The sequence below is a fragment of the Mustela erminea genome, chromosome 2 (genome assembly GCF_009829155.1).
Source record: "Mustela erminea isolate mMusErm1 chromosome 2, mMusErm1.Pri, whole genome shotgun sequence".
Taxonomy (NCBI): domain Eukaryota; kingdom Metazoa; phylum Chordata; class Mammalia; order Carnivora; family Mustelidae; genus Mustela; species Mustela erminea.
Window position 1 is genome coordinate 59,105,840 of NC_045615.1, and position 19,892 is coordinate 59,125,731.

The following is a 19,892-nucleotide window of genomic DNA, read 5'->3' on the forward strand; positions in this document are numbered from 1 at the left end:
TGATGAGCTACTTAAAACTTTTATACTCAGATGTCTTGTAAAATAGGAACATTTTCAGATTATTAGAATGTGAAAAATCTCCTTTTCCAAAAAAGCAGAGAAAAGTGAGGTGTTTACTTTTTAATGTGAATGGTAGCAGAAATTCTCCACCTCATTATTTTAAGTGGCCTCAATTTTTGCTATTATTTAGGCTTCTTTCTTTAAATGCCTTTTAATACAAGTATATTCATAGCATATATTATTAAATAAAATATATTCTATACAAAAGTACGCATATACACTAACATTTTGCACTTTTTTTTTTTCCAAAAGAAAGATATTTTAAGAACTATATATTGCTGGTAAGCTTCAAATCTCTACCTTTTTAATTAGAATCTAAGAAACTAATAGAGAGAAGTTACCACTTTTCCAAATTTGTTAACAAAATTGATCTCTGTAGGAAACTTATTCTCTTTGAAAGAAAAATTTTATCGTAGTTCATTATTATTAAGCAGAGTTTAGATGTACCCCCAGATTGTATTTTTCATCAAAAAGAGCAATTATTGAATTTGAATAAAGGCTAGCGATAGAATTAAGCACAAGATGTTGAGATAAAAAATATCTTTTGTTGTGTTATACTAAAGACAAAAATTAGTTAGGCTTCCATCCAAAATCAGCACCTTGAAATACAAGATATCATACAAAGAAGAGTCTTCAGATGCCCCTTAAAAACCTTGCATAACTGCACTTTTTTACAGATGATAATGATGACACCATAGTATACAATCTATCTTACTTAGGAGAACACATGTCCCCATCAGGCTACGAATCCAAATCATGTGTCATAATCCCTAAACCTTACTCTTTGTCTTTTGTTTCCCTGGCCTACTATAGTAATAAATCTTGAGCTTCTAAATGCCAACAAAGTGATGCAATCTATAAGTTACATTAGACATCCACCTGGTTTTGCCCTTGGCTATGAGCTTGTCAAGTGCTTTACAACATCTGCCCACACTGTCAGGCATTAGAATCCCTGGATTTAGGGGTAGCACCATCAACACTGAGTAACTGTGTTCACTATGACAGACTGACTTTAAAACTGTAGCTTTTACATTTTTTACTCATGCATCTATTAAAGACTATCCTCCAAAGTATACTATCCCCACCACTAAATTTAAATAGTTGTAAAGAATAGATATTTCCATTTTTAAAATGACTGCATTACCTTTTTTTTTTTTTTACTAATGGCATATAAATGTCACAACAATTTCATCCCATCATCACCCATTTAAAGAAAAAAAAGTCCACGAACAAGATACTCATTGACACTTAGAAATGTACATGAGTCCTATTTCTCTTTGAAATTCTATTTCCATTTCCATTTCTCTGATTTTAATCTAGTGAATTATATGTTTATACTTTAAAATAGTTTTATGACTACTCTGTACGTTATTATCAAAAATATGTTTCAAAATCTAAGTTAACTATATTTTTTTATTTTATTTTTTTACAAGATTTTATTTATTTATTTTTGAGAGAGAGAGCACACAAGCAGGAGGGAGAGGCAGGCAGAGGGAGAGGGAGAAGCAGGCTCCCTGCCGAGCAAGGAGCCCAACATGGGACTCAATTCCAGGACCCCAAGATCATGACCTGAGCTGAAGGCAAATGCTTAACTGACTGAGCCACCCAGGTGCCCCTGAGTTAAATGTATTTTTAAAAAATTTCCTGACACAATGAAGCCCTAAGTGTTCAAAAATTCCTTTGTAATCAAGATCACAATTATTAGTAGTACATAAATGAGCTAGATAGCATAAATCTATGATAAATACTTAAAAATATGTTAAAAGCATAGAAATAAAGTTTTATTGGAATGCATCCCTTAGTGACAAAGATGGGGGGTGGTTATGTCACCTTGCTTAAGGAGACTTCTAGACACTGAGTCTTCAGCATCTCTCTGTTGGTACCCAGTACTAAACATGTCAAGGCAAGGTTTACAATGGTGATGTCTCTGGAGACCTATGCCTTTCTGTTAAAGTTGGAGAAGGACAATTGAGAAAGAAGAGGTGGAAAAGGAGAAGCTATAATGAGGCCTGAATTTTCCAGCTCAGTAGAGTTTTCGGAAGGAGGACATCTGTAAGCTGAGGATGAGAAAATGGATTCCCTTGAAACTCCCCTTGAGATGTCCGTGGGTAACCCCAGTAGTACAAATGTTCTAGAATGAAGACTGCTGCTCTATCAAGAAAGTGATCGCTCAGTTTCTAGGGTTGATGGCTGCCAGAAGAGCTCCTTGACTAGCCATACTTGGAGATCTGTACTGCTCAAGCACTTGACAAAAAGTTCCAGTTAAATCTAGTCCAAAGAGATTGTTAGGTGCTGGCTCTCACCAAACAGCTCTCCTTCTGCTTACGTAGGTTACTCCGTGAGGTAGGAAAACACCCCCTGGATCACAGATTTCAATATATCCTGTAAAACTTCATCTCTTTGAAGATCATAACCTAAAATATTTGGAATACTTTTTGATTTTGTTTTTCATTCTACTATATGACATATACATAGGTGATAAAATTGGAATATAATGGCTATTCACTCCATATTCACTCCAAACCACATATTCTCAATTTTTTTCCCATATGTTTTTTAGTTCAACTAAAATCTCAGCACGTAAGAGACCCTGCAATAGTGTGATATTTGGCACAAGATGATTCTGTCTCATATCCTATTTTGAAAGGAACAGAAGATCCTTTAAAATATATATATTTTTTTAAAATAAAAAGCCTCTCTTATGTAATGGATTCCAAGAAAGGCAAGTACAGCCTAGACTGTTTTTTCCCCACTTTTCTTGTCATAAAACATAAATGAATTATCTGGATAGGAAATCTTAAAAATGTACAGACTACTCCCAAATGTCAAGTAACTGTCATTATTTGATTATCCTGCATAATTAAAAGTTACTTCTGTTTACAAGTTTTAATTTGATTTCATGGACTTTTGTTCTCTGAGACATTTTGTCCCATCTGTTCAGGGACTCCTCAGAAGAATCGCAGAAACTGGCTATACACATAAATCTAACTTGGGTAAAAATTAAAAGATCTCAAAGTACATTAGAGAACTTCCATTGATTTTTCAAGAAACCATCACATAGTCAAACTATACCTTACAAAGAACATTTGAGTTGATTTATACTTACCAAAGTAGAAGCTAATGGGATTTCACATGCCAGGTCAGACTGGCCTCTTTGTCATATCAGAAACACATCAAATTTGTAAACTGATAAGTCAAAATCAAAGCAAAATGAAATAAAATAATAAATGCCGAGTTAATAATTTAGACTTCTTGGCTATGCGAGAAACAATCATAATGCCTGGGTGTCCAAGCTATCCAGGATTGTTCTGTGTATAGGTGAGGATGTAACGGTTCAAAAAGGTATTTATTAAGGACCTCATTGTGCCTGTATGCTAAATGCCAAAAGGATGCATGCACTAGAAGGAAATTCTGGACCCTTATGGATTTATGCATTCATCAAATGTTAGAACTACATTTAAACCATCCAAACTAAATTTATCTCTGAAATGATACAAATTAAGGGGGGAAATGGACAGCGTAAAATATGTTTCATGGTCCTACGTGTCATATGCTAGATAGAAAATGAACTGAGCACCATCTGATAGCACAATAAAAAAACAGGCCGAGAGAAGTAAGGCAACTCATTGGTCTCACAGTGGAGACCGTCTCCCCCAACACCCCTCCCGGCCACATCCCACCTGGAGGCATGGGTCTGTATTGAGCTTATCTGAAACAAAGCCACTCAAAGGTCTTCTGGCGCTCCTCAAGACCTAGGTGGGTGTTTTGCCAGCACATGGGGAATGCAGTGATGTTTTACCCAAGAATGAGAATAAAGAAATGAGCATTGGGTTGTGGCCTATGATCAGCACACAGGCATGTACAGGAGACTTAAGTGAGACTTAAACAATAGCTACAGATATTATTATCTTATCAGAGGAAGGGGATACACCAATCAAAAATGTGCTGGTGGGCCACAGAGGCAGAGTACAGAAGAGAAGCTGAGGCAAACATCTGAAATGTCTAGGGAAGTTCTGTCCAGGGAGCAAAGGCTTCAAAGGTTCTGGCCCTAGTGCAAGGCTTCAGATCATGAATAGCAGCTCATTCACTTGTCTGAAGACCTGAAGATACTGGCAAGTGGGAGGGAGAAAAGGGAACCATGGTGAAGAATTTTGGTTGGGAATAAAAGACACATGTTGGAGCTTTAGCAATTCCATTCACTAGTTGTGCTGTCCTGGACAGGTGACTAGGTTTCTAGTCTAGGTTGTGTAAAGTCAAGAAGGTTCAAAGTGCTTTATTTGCATTATTTCATATAACCTTCACAACAACCACTAGAGGAAGTACTATTAGTCTCCACCGTCCTTAGCATGATTCTAGGGACTAGAGATGGTAATTTGCCTAAAGTTAATAGCTGAAAAGTGCTGACCCAGAGCCAAAATCCATTACAGTAGCAGGTTGACTGATACACTTCATAGGTGGGTTGAAGAATTAAATAAGTAATGTGTTCATTCACTCCCAACATTTAACAAATGTGTGCCCAATACCATGTTACCTGCTAGAGCACTTAGCACAGAGCTTTGGTCCATGAGAAGTACTCAGTAATGTTTGCAATTATTATTAAGAAGAAGGAAATGCTTGTGGAGAGGTGGACATTCCAATTCCTCTAACACTCACACTTCTCACTGTAGATTAAAAGATTGATTGTGTGATCTTTGTTAATATCAAGCTCCCCAAGTTGGGACCTCAGTTTTATTTTGTGCCAACCAGGCTAAAGGCTGGGCCCCAGATAATGGCACATCTACTAGGGGAAAATGCTGGCAGCCAGGATGCTGCTGGTTTCACTTTTCAGAAAAAAAAAAAAAAAGAAAGAAAGAGGAAGGAAGGAAGGAGGGAAGAGAAAGGGTTAGGGGAAGGGAAGGGAAAAGGAACACTTCCAAAAGGTGGGCTGACAAAATATAATCAAGATGTCTATGTCTATGCTGAGAAAAAGTGGAAGAGAAGTTTTATAGTAAAAGTATAGTAAAAGTTTTATACGTAAAGAGGAAGAGCCCAAATAGACTATACTCATAGAAAAATATTTTTAAAATCTAGATTTTCTGAGCACTTATTTCACTTTTTCATAAAGTCCTTAGACTCATTATCAGAGATCAAATGATTATTATCAAAAGAATGTTTTACAAACGTTGGACTCACAACAACTCTGTCTGCAGTTGTTAATTAACTAATAATTATTCTCATATAAGTACTTCGGGTAGACAACTTGGACCCATAAAATGGCTTAGTACAAAGAGAATCATGAAAGCTCTGCCAAAAATACAAGACGAATTATCTTTTCTTATGGTATCACTTTCCAGCAAGCTTCCATTACCACTCTAGTCCCTTTTGTGAAGAATGCCTCTCTCACATCCAAATTACCTTAACCTTGTTTGTGAGAAGTGATGTTTTTCTAAAGTATAGACATATACACAAAATCTTTGCCTTCATTGAGGAAAAAGAGCTCTCTACTTCAATTCCTTTCAAATAAAGAATGTATTCAGGTTTCTTTCTCAAATTTCTCATATTTCTTTCTCAAATACATTCAGTTGAAATGTATGCTTAGATACGCAATAGCTAATGTTTAGTGTAAGTTGGCTAATGTCACCACTAGTTGGAGGAAGGCTCAAACACTACAAAATTAATGATTTTTAAACCTGGGTATAAATACTGTACATGTATAAAATACATGTGTCTCTGAAAATGCAGCATAAAATTTGAGAGTATTATCTTACTGTAAGCATAATATTCTAGCCAATGGTGGACACGATCCAACCAAATACCAATAATGATATGGCTGTTTTTTTCATGTTTACTTTGTTCTGCAAAGTCTGGCTTCTTCGTAATGTGAAAATCCGGCTAGGTAATAAAGAAGCACATTTGTGCAAAATCATGGTAGTACAATACGAAGGGAAAGCAGTACTTTCAATGTCTGTGTTGTTGTATCATTTTAATTAGCAACTTAAAAGGACTTTAATTGTTGCAACTAAATATGATAAGCTAGACTTGATGATACTGATTACAATATGATGGCTACCCAGGCACCTTGTATGATAGTCAAGGCCCCAAAACACCAATAGCCATAAATACGATGGGAATTTCTAGCCTACTATGTAGGAAATCCCTGTGTATTTTTTTTACACATGTTTCAATTTTAATGATATATTGGATATAAACTATTTGCTTCCATTTTATGGTATAACCATGAAAAAAAAACAAAAGTAGTTACCTTACTATAAATGGTACAGAGTACAAGGGATACATTTATTGTGACAAAAATGGCTTATACTCTACATTATAGACCAAAATATTAAGTAACTGAAAAAAAACAACACTAAACTCGATGGTAATTCATAAAATCCTGATGAAAAAATAACAAAACCTTTTATAAAATACTGAATATTTTTCCTTTCTATGTATGTCTTTCCTTTCTCCAATTACCTCACTCAAACTCAAATATTATAAAAAAGATAAGAGAACTTAACACTGGTCAACAGTCAACTAAAACTCATCTTTTCATATCATTTCCTGGAAAACTTACATGGATTTCTCACATGGCTGTACATCCAAATGCAGTAATATACATAAGGTGTTTTTCTTTTACTTGTCAGAAGTAAAAGACAAGAAAGACTCCTCTAAATTTTCTCCTTGAGTTATCAAATATTTTTGTCCCAATACATGCTCCCTCCCCCAACCCTTTCAAGCCTCTGTAAGACAAAATACTTAAAATCCATTTCTTGCTGCCTGAGTCTCTCAGCTCAACGAAGGCAGAAACCATGTGTTTGCCTGCATATACAGAAAAAGACATTCCATAAAGGAGTATTTTTACAGAGAACTAAAAATATATAAAATAAAATAAAAGTATGATATGAAAATTGAGGTACTCTGAATTTTATTTTTTGGTCCTTTGCCAATGATTGCTATGTTCTTTTTTAGCTAGTATAAATACCACAGCTACCATAAACATCTCTTTTCAATAATCTGATATCTGACAAGCATAGTGATGTCCTAATATTTCATATTTTGGCCAGACTTACATCTCACAGTAATTTTTCTGCACTTAGTGCAAATATTTTTAACAGCTGCTGCCTGAATCGGTATACAATCCTGGTCCTTTCTACTTGATCTCTCCTTCTTTCTCCTTCTCTCCTTTGTCTTCTTTCCCCCAGCTTCAACAAGGGTTAATTTAAAGGATTAGCCTGCAATTTTCTGATCTTACCCTTTTATGTCAGCAGCTTTAGAGGCCAATAGAGTCGACTGTGACATTTAATTCCAAGATTCTATCACCAGTCCAGATTTTGTTCCCAATTTCTAGGACTCCACTTCCAAACCTCGCTTAGACATTTCCAGAGCTATGTGTGTCCCTTTTACTTAAACTCATTTCTCCTGAAACTTGTTTTTCCATAAATGTTCTCATCCTCCTAGACCCCTAGGCCTGAACCACCCAAATTAATTTTTCTTTCCTTTGCCCCATTGATTTATAGCTCTAAGTCCTTGGACTATTCTTTGAAATAGCTCACTTTGTTTTATTCTTAACACTATCATTGTTTGATTTGGTCACCTCAACTTTTAGATACATTATCAAGTTCCTAATTTATATTCCTACTCATCCTTTGTTCATTTTGTAAGCATTTTTCCAAGCTTACCAACTTCAGGTTATGTGTCAATGTTGACAGAACAAGAATCATATCAGCCTGTGTTCCTTGAAGCTATTTATTTATTTATTTATTATATCTAAATGTTTCTATTTTCGGGCCTCCTGGGTGGTGCAAACTGGATAAGAGGCTTGATTTCAGTTCAGGTCATGAACTCAGGGTCCTGGGATCAAGCTCCATGTCAGACCCCACACTCAGCTGGGAGTCTACTTGAAGATTCTCTCTCTCCCTTTCCTTCTGCCTTTCTCCCTGCTCTCTCTCTTTCTCTCTCTCACAAATAAATAAATCTTTAAATGTTTCTATTTTATTTTTAATGCTTCCAGGTAAATTTGGGGGTCTTTATAAATTTTTTTTTAAGATTTTTATTTCTTTATTTGAGAGAGAGAGAGACAGAGAGAGACAGCAGGATCAGAGGGAGGAAGCAGAGAGAGAGGGAGAAGCAGACTCCCTGCTGAGCAGGGAGCCAGATGTGGGGCTCCATCTCAGGACCGTGAGATCATGACCCCAGCTAAAGTTAGATGATTAACTGATTAAGCCATCCAGGCACCCCTCGATGTTTCTATTTTTTTATATTAAAACTTAATATTCCCCTTACCCCAAACTGTCAATTATTATAGGACATACATCTTTTTTTTTTTTTTCAAAATCAGGAACCTGAAATATAGAAGGATATTATGAGATGCACAGAAATGACAATAACTGCAGCCATAAGAGAAACTCTAGGTTAATGGCTTTTGGTATATGTGTTGCTGCCAGATGCCAAGGGCAGAAGAAGGGAGTTTTTAAGATGAAATTTTGTCGCAAATGTTCATCATGGCAACTAAACACAGTTTTGATAGAAAATAATATAACCAAACCTTTATAGAGGTATTCTTCAGGGACCAGTCAAGTGCCGTGTTAGTGCCACTAATTCCCAACTTCACCCTTCAAAATGTTGGAAATGGCTTAAGTTAAGTTAGACTAAAAGAAGTGGGGAGACACTCTGGAACCTATGATACTTCATATCAAGAATTACCTAGTAATTCAAAGCAGATGATGGGAGATAATTTTCTTGTATAAATTTAGATGGTTTCATAGAGGTTTGCAAAAAACTGCTCTGATCCCATATTCAGTGACTGGTCTGTGGTTAATATTAGGACAACGCAAAAATGTGGATAAAGGAGAAGAGTTCCACCATGTGGTTTGCTCTTTGATGAAAGCAGAGGAATAAATTCTAACTTGATATTAAGTCTTTCCAGTGCAGCCTGAAACTATACTTGGCTTGAAATGTCTTCATTTTATTATTCTTTTCTTTCCTTTCTTATTCTACAGGATTTCAGTTTCACCTTCACTGTTCTGTGGTAGCCAGACTTGCCACATAACATAGTCTCAAACATAACTTGTGTCTGTGTGTATGTATGTGTGTACACAACATACACACACAAACACATATATGTGATCTCAGAGTCTACGATTTTAGGACTTGAAAGAAAGTTCCAAATAAATAAATATTTCTAACTCATGAAACTGTTATTAGGTTTCTAATGCTTATCACTATTCCAGATGTTCTTGTTGTAATAATGAACAATAAAGAACTCTTTGAAATGATGCAGTTTGCTTGACTTCTGTCAGCTCTCCCCCCCAATCCCAATTTTGGGATAACTTTCTAATCTTTGGTCTGAAATGAGTCTTCTTCATTAATGTGAATTAACTACCCAAAAGAAATACATCTATTTGGATTTCTTCTTTCTCTAAAATGGTCTGGTGAATAACAACCCCAAATTGAAACCAGACTATAATTTTATCATCCAAAATCAGAAGTAGAAACAGGAAACAAAGACCCCAATATATAGAAATTAGATTCTCAAACGACATGCATTGGTATTAAACTGTTTCAAAACTTTACAAGATAATACGTTTTTATTTTCAACATTAAAGAACCACAGACCAATTTAAAATAGCAACCTTGTTCTAGATAGGCTATCAAATTCCTTTATTTGTAAGGCAGACGCTAAGAAGAAGAAATTCATGGCGTGATTTCTACTTAGCAAAGACTAGAGGAGCCAGGAGTCTGCTCAGCTACAACAAAATCCTGAATATAATGAATCACATAACTTCTTGGAGCAAACTAAAATTAAAGGGATAGAATGAAACTGTTTTATTTGCCATTTATTTGACTTTCATGGCTAAATAGTGCAAAAAACCCACTTTCTTATTTTATAGTATATTTAAACAGAACAAACTATATTATGTTTAACTGTTGTTTCTTCACAACAACAAAAAGGCATCACACTGCTTCAAAGAAAAAGATTCCAAGCATTGTAATCACAGTTTGTAGAAAGTTCAAGAGTCTGAGAACAAGGCAGACATTGCTTTGAATCCAGGCTCTACTACTTCACTAGCTGTGTGACCCTACACTTTACCTTCACCTCATCCAGTCTCAATCACTTCAAATGTAAAAGAGGGATAATCATAGCATCTATATCAACCGGTTGTTTTAGGAGGAGATAATATAAATCACTTAGTAAATGTAGTTAAACATAATGACCGTTAATAATTATGAATTTTTGTTGGTCAAAATTAGTTAAGGAGTGAATATATATATAAAGGACTTAGAATAATGACTGACACAGTGTCAGATGCTGTTATCGCCATCGTTAAATGGTAAAGGGGAGCTGATGGAATGTGAAGGAAAACCAAAACTCATCCCATAACTTCCATTCCTCTAGGAAATGAAAAGAATCCCTACTTGCTATAGACTCTATAGACACTAAGGAGTCAATCTGATAAGACAAAAAGATAGTCATGGATTGTAGAGGTTATCATTACTACCTTTGACTTTGCAGTTGACATTGAATATGGAACAAAATATTAAGAAGAACTTGATAAATAACTCATGAAGAAATACTACATCTCTCCAACCCCACCCTTAGAATTAGCAGCCCTTTAAGGAAGAGGCTCAGTTAATTGCTTTGCGGTCTTCTGATTCCTGCTTTCCACCTCTGTAGCCAATAAGCCTGGAAGCCTGGTAGGCAGAGCAGAGGGCCCGACCCTAGAGAGAGACAGACTACAGGCTGCATGTGGGAGGGACTGGGAGGAATGAGATATTTTCTCCTAAGGTCGAAAATAATATTGCACCCCTCACTCCAAAAGAAGAAACTTCAATATACATTCTCAATAAACTATAATCTCAGAGAGTCAGAGTTCTGTAAAGTTTTCCAGCTTGTACTTTGAGTACCTTTGAAGAAATTCATAGTTTTTGCATCATGTTACACAAGACACTAAAGAATATTTCTGACTATTTACTTCAAAATGCATAATGTCCTAAGTTCAACATACTTTTAATTAAAATTTTTATTTCTATTTTATTTTTGTTTTCTTTAGAGGGCCTAATTATAAGATGTGAGCTTAAAGATCAGTTAGAGGTCATAGCTCTTTCTCTGCGTGACCGACTAAAGATTTAAGCACGGTAGAGTGAAATTTCAGTGGTCTGCTTAGAAACAAACAAAAAAAATGTCCAAATCTCTTGAAAGACATGTACTCCATAACTGGAATTAACAGGCTTAAAAGCAATTGCAGATAAGTAACTGGATGATGACTGAAAGTAATTATTCTAAAGCAGAGTAAGTCACAAAATATACCCTTTCATGTAAGTGACCAAGAGGGTGGCTAAAGAGAACTTTTGCTGACCTAAGCACTGAGTTAGTCTTGGTAATGTTTAATGGCAGGAAACACCTGTACTGGTACAGGCATTTTAGCTGCAGTGCTTAGCACACACTAGGTGCTTAATAGATATTTGCTGAGTGAATGGATTAATGTATAATTATAGTCTACTTATTATAAACATCTTATTACAGGTCTACTATGCAGTACTATTTATGTTGCATTTTTATCATATTGTTTGTATTATAAATATTGGCCAATGAACCTGACTGCAATAGAGATTTGTTAACAGAGGCACATGACTGTATTAATGCTAATTAATCTTTCTTTTGAGGAATAAAAGGACCATAGGGAAAGACAACTATTCAAAAGTGTGTGTTGACTTTTAAGATTTACGTTCTGCCAGGGTGGTATTCTTTCTTTAGAAGAAAAATCTGTCATGATAAAAATATTATCTCTTGAATGATATCACTGTCCCTGGAAGAGTTATCAGTAGCGAACTGTGGCTATAGCATATGAAACATCTAGAACCTGGATCAAGCATAAAATATCCATTGAACTCTTAGATATTTCAAAATATATGAATATATGAATATAGTTACTGAAGTAAGTTCTTACAATTACTTGTTAGCTAATTCTAACCTAGTAAATATTCATGTATATTTACAAGTATTATATATATTACTTTCTCTCTTTCCTTATAATATACATACCCTTGCAACGTGATCTATGACTAAAGAATAGGCTATGGAGACAAACAAGTAATGAAGCTGGGAGAAAGGAGAAAAACCGGGAAAGGATAGGCACAACTTGATACTCCACATCTACCTAAGTTTATAGACTCAATTCATATGAGCACAGGAGTACTTCTATTTTACTTTTGCCTGAAGCATTAGTATCTTGCACACTTGTAGATGTGACCTGCATTAAATCCAAGTAAACATTACATCATGCTGTTTAGCTTCTAACTTTCAGAAAGGACCACATTCAGTTTTCATTTGACTTAAGTGAGTTTTAAAAGGGAAATATGTTGGGGCGCCTGGGTGGCTCAGCTCTTAAGCGTCTGCCTTCAGCTCAGGTCGGACTCCCTGCTCTGCCTGAAGCCTGCTTCTCCCTCTCCCCCTCCCCCTGCTTGTATTCCCTCTCTCGCTGTCTCTCTCTCTCTGTCAAATAAATAAATAAAATCTTTAAAAAAAAAAAAAAAAGGAAACATGTTATCAGTTTAAATTTCCGCAATATCTAATTTCTGCTGCCACATTAACTCTTCAATTTATAATCTGTCTTATTGCATTGATATTTTCTGTTTATGCATCAGTCTCTCTATCCAGACTGCGACTTGATGAAGTCTCCGGCATCTTGGCATCCTAAGTGCCCTACAAAGAGTAGGTCCTTATTCATGTTTATGGAAATATGGTTTGCTCTCACACTCTCTTCCTGCAACTACATTTTGGTTAGGTTGCACTGATTTTGGGGTGCTGTGGTAAGAGCCACAGCAATTTTTTCTCTCCATCTTTCACGTGATGGGTCTTCATCTCTTACAGAGGTAGGATACTCTTCAAGGGTAACAGAATACCAAATAGTATCTTAAACAACAATACAAAAGTGACAAAGCTTATTCGTAACTTATTACAGGTAGAAAAAAAAATACTGGTATTGACATGAATACCAACATATCAATGTGTAAACATCTTCTTTTATCATAAATATCAAAATATGAATAGCTGACAGGAACAACTTCACTAAAGGCACTCTTCGAAAGTTACGTAGTAAATGGTAACGTCTGCTATGGGGTTGAATTTTTCTTTTTGTTAAGGGGCCAAAAAGTCACTTAGCAATGTGAACTATTGAAAGATGGTTATTAAAATAGTTCTCTGTTTTCAGGGTAATGGGAAAATTATTTCATGGTGTGTGTGTGCGTGTGTGTGTGTGTGTGTACGTACTTCCTCAAAGCAAATGGAAAATATAGTACCTTCCATTCTCAGTACTATGTTATAATTTAACATAAGCTTAATCTTAGAGATTTGCTCTTTCGGTTACCTAGGAGACACCCATGTGATTACGTGGCAAACAGCATTAGCACATAGGCTCAAGTCTCTTACCATCAAATCCATCTTCTTCTGACCCCAGTTCATCATCTGAGCAGATGTTGAGGACATTTACCAGCATCTCGGTCACTAAAAAGGAAAAAAATAAAAGCAAAAACGCTCAGATTTTTTTATTATAACCTTAATGATTACTCTGGCATTATTAATGAGCAAGCTTAGCCATAACATTTCTTACCTGTATTGTATAGAGAATCTCCTGCGAGATAGTTTCTATAAAATTCAGATCATTAAAGATAACCGGCTTTGTGATTCTACACAGACTTTATGTTTATAAAAGTATTAGCTTCTGTCTATGAAATCGTATGATAACATTTAACTAGCCATAGGTCAACAGACAATGGACAACCAAATATGTGGCTGTGGAATACCATATGTCTATGAAAGAGGAAAGGGCTATTTCTGAATTTTTACTTATTGTACAATGAGGCTACGAGATGTAGACCACATTGCGACCTTCTGTTTTGCAGGGACTCAATGAATGCTAGATCTCTTTTTAAATCTTTTTAATCCCCCAGAGAACCCAGCACAGTGATAGGCATGTAGTTCTGTGTTTAATAAAAAATGCTGATTGAGGGACTAATATATTTGAAGTAGTTTCGGGGATACTAATTAAAAAAAATAAATGAATTGATACATGAATTGATACATCATTAAATTTTATTTTCAAAAAGCCTTAACAATAAAACTTAGGTAAGTTTAACAAGAAATTCAGTTGGTTAAATTGATGACAATAAAACTGCATGAAAATGTTGTCACAGAAATTAGTACTGCATCACTTTTACACTATAAGATGCATGTTATTTACATTTAACCGTTTATAAAATTAGGTTGGTTTCTATCATGAAGGTGAAAAGAAACTTGCCCACTATTTCCTCAAGAGGTACTCTTTGAAATCCATGTTCTTCTAGAGTGGAAGACATATGATAAAGAGTAAAACACAGGTGTAGTCAACACTAATCCATAGCTTCAGTTTAATTATCAAAAGTGAATTACATACTCAAATACATGAATAGGTTCTTTTATAACAAATGTTCAAAATCTGAACATTTAATGGCAACAACCCAACTGCAAGGTGTTCAAAGGGTGCCCAACAGTTATCAGGATTCACACTGCTTCTGTTTCCTGAAAAGCCAACAGAGGACAGTAACACATGTGGTGTTCTGATCAGGGCGGGAATGTGGTGACACGGGTAGTGCTGGGAATACCTATCAGAGACTCTTGAAATTGACTCTTGACTTATTTTGGTGTCCGAAAGAAAGATTTATTCACTGACCAATCATAACTTCTGGGTTATATATGCCCATTGTAGGGCATTTAAAGGAAAACCCCCCCACAAGTATTATCAAAAAATAAATATTACATTAATATATTACATATACTTATTAATATAAATAAATATTTTTAAAAATGTGTATTTTTTCTCTACAACCCTCCAAGGGGATGCTGAAACATGTGCAAACTCTTACCTTTATTCTGAAATCTATTTACCTGCTCTAGTGCTGTGTGCCAAGGCCTTGGTCTGTCCCAAGGCCTCCTGACCTAAACACTCAGGCTCAATGGGTGCCAGCCTGTCCTTGAAATTTTTGTTGAGGTTTAGGTCAAAATAGAAAACAAAACAAAGGGAGAAGGAAGGAAGGAAGGAAGGAAGGAAGGAAGGAAGGAAGGAAGGAAGGAAAGGCAAGCCAATTCCTGTGAAAAACTGGGACAAGACAATAGCTACAACTTTTAAATGTAAATTTGTCTCCTTTGGCAAACACTGATGGTCTCTCTATTTGTCATGAACCGTTTTTTTGTTGTATATATTGTCTTTGAAATTATTATAGCCATTGATCACTATCATACTATGATTATTATCAACATCAGAAGCGTGAGAAAGGCATAGCTATAGTAACCTTTTAATTTGACAGGGAGTTTGTAAAATAAAATAGCACTTTTGAATTAATAAAAGGGGTAAGGAGAAAAAGGAGCCATTATTACAGCTTGAAGCCAGTTAAAACTATATATCTGTTACTTTTAAAAGATTTTATTTATTTGACAGAGAGAGATCACAAGTAGGCAGAAGCAGGCAGAGAGAGAGGAAGGGAAGCAGGCTCCCTGCCGAGCAGAGAGCCCGATGTGGGACTTGATCCCAGGACCCTGAGATCATGACCCGAGCCGAAGGCAGCGGCTTTAACCCACTGAGCCACTCAGGTGCCCTATCTGTTACTTTTAAAAGGGTTCTATTGTTCCAACGAGATGATACAAATACTCCTGGTATTTTTCATCGCTTTTGCTTCCCCTTATTTCAGTCATTGCATTTTGTGAACAGGTATATACAGTGACATACTTTCAAATCACTTCTCTCATGTTGCAACTCATGAATTGTTTTGGTTAGAAGAGTCCCCATCTCTTCCCCTTCCTTCTTGTATGATTACATGAAGAACATCTCAAGATTCCCCAACACACCTTTTTCCCCAACAAATGGCAGGGACCAAGTGAAAACATCCATGAAATTGGGAAGCCAGTATGGGTGAGGAGAACAGTTGAACTGCCTGATATTCATGACGTTGTTCTCATACTTCAATACTGCAGCTGGAAACAACAAACACAAGGGCATTAGATTCACATGCACATATTTCTGCTTCCCCATGTGGCTTTAGTTGATCCAGAGAATTCAACTATGTGACTCAAGTTCCAAACATCAAGACAAGTAGCTTCATCAGCCACAAATATTTATACCATTGGGAATTAAACTATACTCAGTAGAATATGTAACTGCACAATATATGAACACTAATATGAAATGGCATTACAATTTGGCAAATATTTATATAAGATGGTTAATCAAAAGTCTGTCAGGAATTGGTCAAGCTCCTCTCACAGCCAAGAACATGGTAGTCGTATTTAACATCTAATGAGCCTAACAAAAGTGTAGTATAGCTAAATTACTTTGACAATTTAATAATCTCCACAAATATTTGAACAGAATTTACTTCTACACTTAAAGAAAAAAGAAAACCACACATTTCCCAGTAGAACTCACAATGGTTGTACGCAGTAGTTTAAATTAGATTGCATTCTTGACTTAATAAAATAAAGTGTCTGGATTGAATCCTGCACAAAATTTTATACTGGTATCTGACTTCACCCTTGACTTCTGAAAAGAATGAACCACCCATGACTTAGGAAAATGAATCTGCCCCTGAATTTCACTCTGCTTTGCATGGTGTCTGTAGCTTAGATACACAGTTACATAGAAAGTTATGGTTGCAGAGATCCTAAGAACATCACTAGTCGCACTTGCAAACAGATTCAGAAATTCATTCTGTAACAATCCTGATACAAGTTTAGTAGGTCTCTGTGAGTTCTTTCTCTCTCTTTCTTCCTTCTTTCCTTCTTCCTTCCTTCTTCCTACCTTTCTTCTTACCTCCCTCCCCTCTCTCTCTCCCTTTCTTATTTCATTTTTAAGTAATCTCTGCAGCAAACATGGAGCTCGAACTTACAACCCCAAGATCAGGAGTTGGGTGCTCTGCTGATTGAGCCAGCAAAGAACCCCTCTGTGAGTACTTTTTTTTTTTTTTTAGTTGAACTTTTTCCCAAGCTGGAGCTTTAATCAAGCAGGAGCCCCATATAATTTCCCACATTTTTTTTCAGCCTTATAGAGGTATAATTGAGATATAATAAATGGTAATGTAGTGAAAGTATACAACATAATGATCTGATTTATGTGTATATTGTGAAACGGCTCCCACAGTTGAGTTAATGAACACATCCATCACCTCACTTAGTTATCGTGTGTGTGTGTGTGTGTGTGTGTGTGTGTGTGAGAGAGAGAGAGAGAGAGAGACAGAGACAGAGACAGAGAGACAGAAACTTAAGTTCTACTCTCTTAGCACATTTCAATTACACAATACAGTGTTATCAACTAGTCATCATGAAAGAATGTAGCTACTTTTTTATTCTGATTACTTTCTTTTCTTTTTTTATTTATTTCTTTTCAGTGTAACAGAATTCATTTTTTATGCACCATACCCAGTGCTCCATGCAATACGTGCCCTCCCCAATACCCACCACCTGGCTCCCCAGACCTTCCACCCCCCCACCCCTTCAAAACCCTCAGATTGTTTTTCAGAGTCCATAGTCTCTCATGGTTCACCTCCCCTTCCAATTTCCCCCAACTCCCTTCTCCTCTCTAACTCCCCATGTCCTCCATGTTATTTGTTATGCTCCACAAGTAAGTGAAAGCATATGATAATTGACTCTCTCTACTTTCAATTTAGGAAAAGTTACGTGCTTTAATGGCATCATCTGTTCTATGGATAGACAGTTTTAAATTGTGGGAAGTTCTCAAGTTGAGTTGAAAACTTCCTTACCATTTACTGATCCAAATCTACCCTCTGGAAAAATACAAAACAAGTATGCTTCTGATTCTAAATGACAATCTTTTAAATATGAAGAACAAAACTCTCACATAATACCTTCTTGAGCTTTGGAAAGATTTTACTTTTATTATCCTCTCGTGGCCTGATTAGCATTACATTAGTGGAAATTACTGAAGAGATTCTAGATGATATCAAATGGGTTTTGTCTTGTTTTGTTTAGGGGTTTAAAACATAGAGAAATCAACCCTTTCATTATTTTTTTTTTACATTGTAGCACTTGATTACAGATAATAAAGACAGCCCTTCAAAATCTGTTTTTTGAAAAGCTGCCAAAAGTTTACTACGTTTGAGCCCCTGCATTAACTTCTTACTTAACAACATCTTTCACATACCATTGCTTTCGTAACTGCATTTGCTCCTCCACCTGGAATATACATATGTACATATAAATATGTATATGTACATGTGTGTATATACACATGTATATACATATATATAAACACGTATGTATATGCAGGTGCCTAGGCTCCATGCCCAGTGTGGAGCCCACTGCTGACCTCATGACCCTGAGATCAAGACCTGAGTCTAAGACCTGAGCTGAGATAAGACTTGGACGCTTAACCAACTGAGCCACACAGGTGCCCTCACCTGGAATATTTTCTTAGAAACTGCTGAGTACCCCGATTTTTCCATCCTGTGGTGTCCAGTCCAGACTCTACCCCTCCAGTGAAATCTTTTCTGATTTCTTCTAGTGGATATAATCTTAAACTTCTTCTGAATTCCAAAAGAACCCCGATTTTTCCATCCTGTGATGTCCAGTCCAGACTCTACCCCTCCAGTGAAATCTTTTCTGATTTCTTCTAGTGGATATAATCTTAAACTTCTTCTGAATTCCAAAAGTCATTGACTTACACCTCTATATTGCATTTATTATTCAATTTTGATCTCAGCCATTCTTCTATGTCTTTAAGACATAACTTCCAGATCTTTAAAGAGAAGTGTCATGCAACAAGCTTCATGTTTCTTTGTGTTTCACATACCACCTATTTAAAATTTTTTTTTAATTTTTTATTTTTTATAAACACATATTTTTATCCCCAGGGGTACAGGTCTGTGAATCGCCAGGTTTACACACTTCACAGTATTTAAAATTTTTTTTAAAGATTTTATTTATTTATTTCTCAGAGAAAGAGAGACACAGCACAAACGGGGTGGGGGGGAAAGCAGCAGGCAGAGGGAGAAGCAGGCTCCTTCATGCAGGACTTGATCCCAGGACCCTGGGATCATGACTTGAGCCAAAGGCAGACGCTTAACCAACTGACCCACCCAGGCGTCCTTACATATCACCTTTTATTTTTATTTATTTTATTTATTTATTTGACAGACAGAGATCACAACTAGGCAGAGAGGCAGGGAGAGAGAAAGAGGGAGAAGCAGGCTCCCTGCTGAGAAGAGAGCCCAATGCAGGGCTGGATCCCAGGACCCTGAGATCATGACCTGAGCTGAAGGCAGAGGCTTCACCCACTGAGCCACCCAGGCGCCCCCGTACCACCTTTTAAATATAGATGCTCAGAAGCCAAGGATTGATCTTGGTATTTCTCTTAAAAAAATTTTTTTTCAGGAAAATTCTTCCTATTCCCTTTGGCTCTACTTCAGATGGGATGGCTTTTAGTGACTTTTCCTCATCCTGCTCATCCTTTTTCTGGGAACACGCCACATTGGCAATACCCCTATAAAAGTGTGGCCCAGAACGAATAGGATCTTTTTGGTGAGTTTAATCAATGTAGAGTATGAGGAGGATCTATCTTTCTCCTGTAACTTGGATACTATATATATCATATTGTAACCTAATAATATGTTGATGTTTTCAGCAGCTTGCAGTTCACTAAAATCGTACTTGAGAACAGGATGGTCTTTGCTTTGAATCATATTTCTGGCTTGCCAGCCGGTTCCAGGGAACAGAATCATGACACTTTGGGGACAAGGAACGCAGATAGTGCAGTCAACATTGACATGAAGGGAATTATTCTCTTCTTCCCACAGAATGCTGAAGCCTG

The 19,892-nt window shown here is 36.3% G+C and overlaps 1 protein-coding gene across 7 annotated transcripts in view; it reads right to left on the reverse strand.

Annotated features, from left to right (window-relative positions):
- Positions 1-19,892, reverse strand: part of PPP3CA (protein phosphatase 3 catalytic subunit alpha) — a 320,387-nt gene that overhangs the window by 21,341 nt on the left and 279,154 nt on the right. For all 7 annotated transcript variants that reach the window (XM_032333006.1, XM_032333012.1, XM_032333009.1 and 4 more), the window contains 2 exons: positions 15,920-16,045; positions 13,469-13,543 (listed from right to left, as the gene is read on the reverse strand). In XM_032333006.1, the coding sequence (XP_032188897.1) occupies positions 13,469-13,543; positions 15,920-16,045 (201 nt within the window). The remainder of the gene's footprint in view (positions 1-13,468; positions 13,544-15,919; positions 16,046-19,892) is intronic.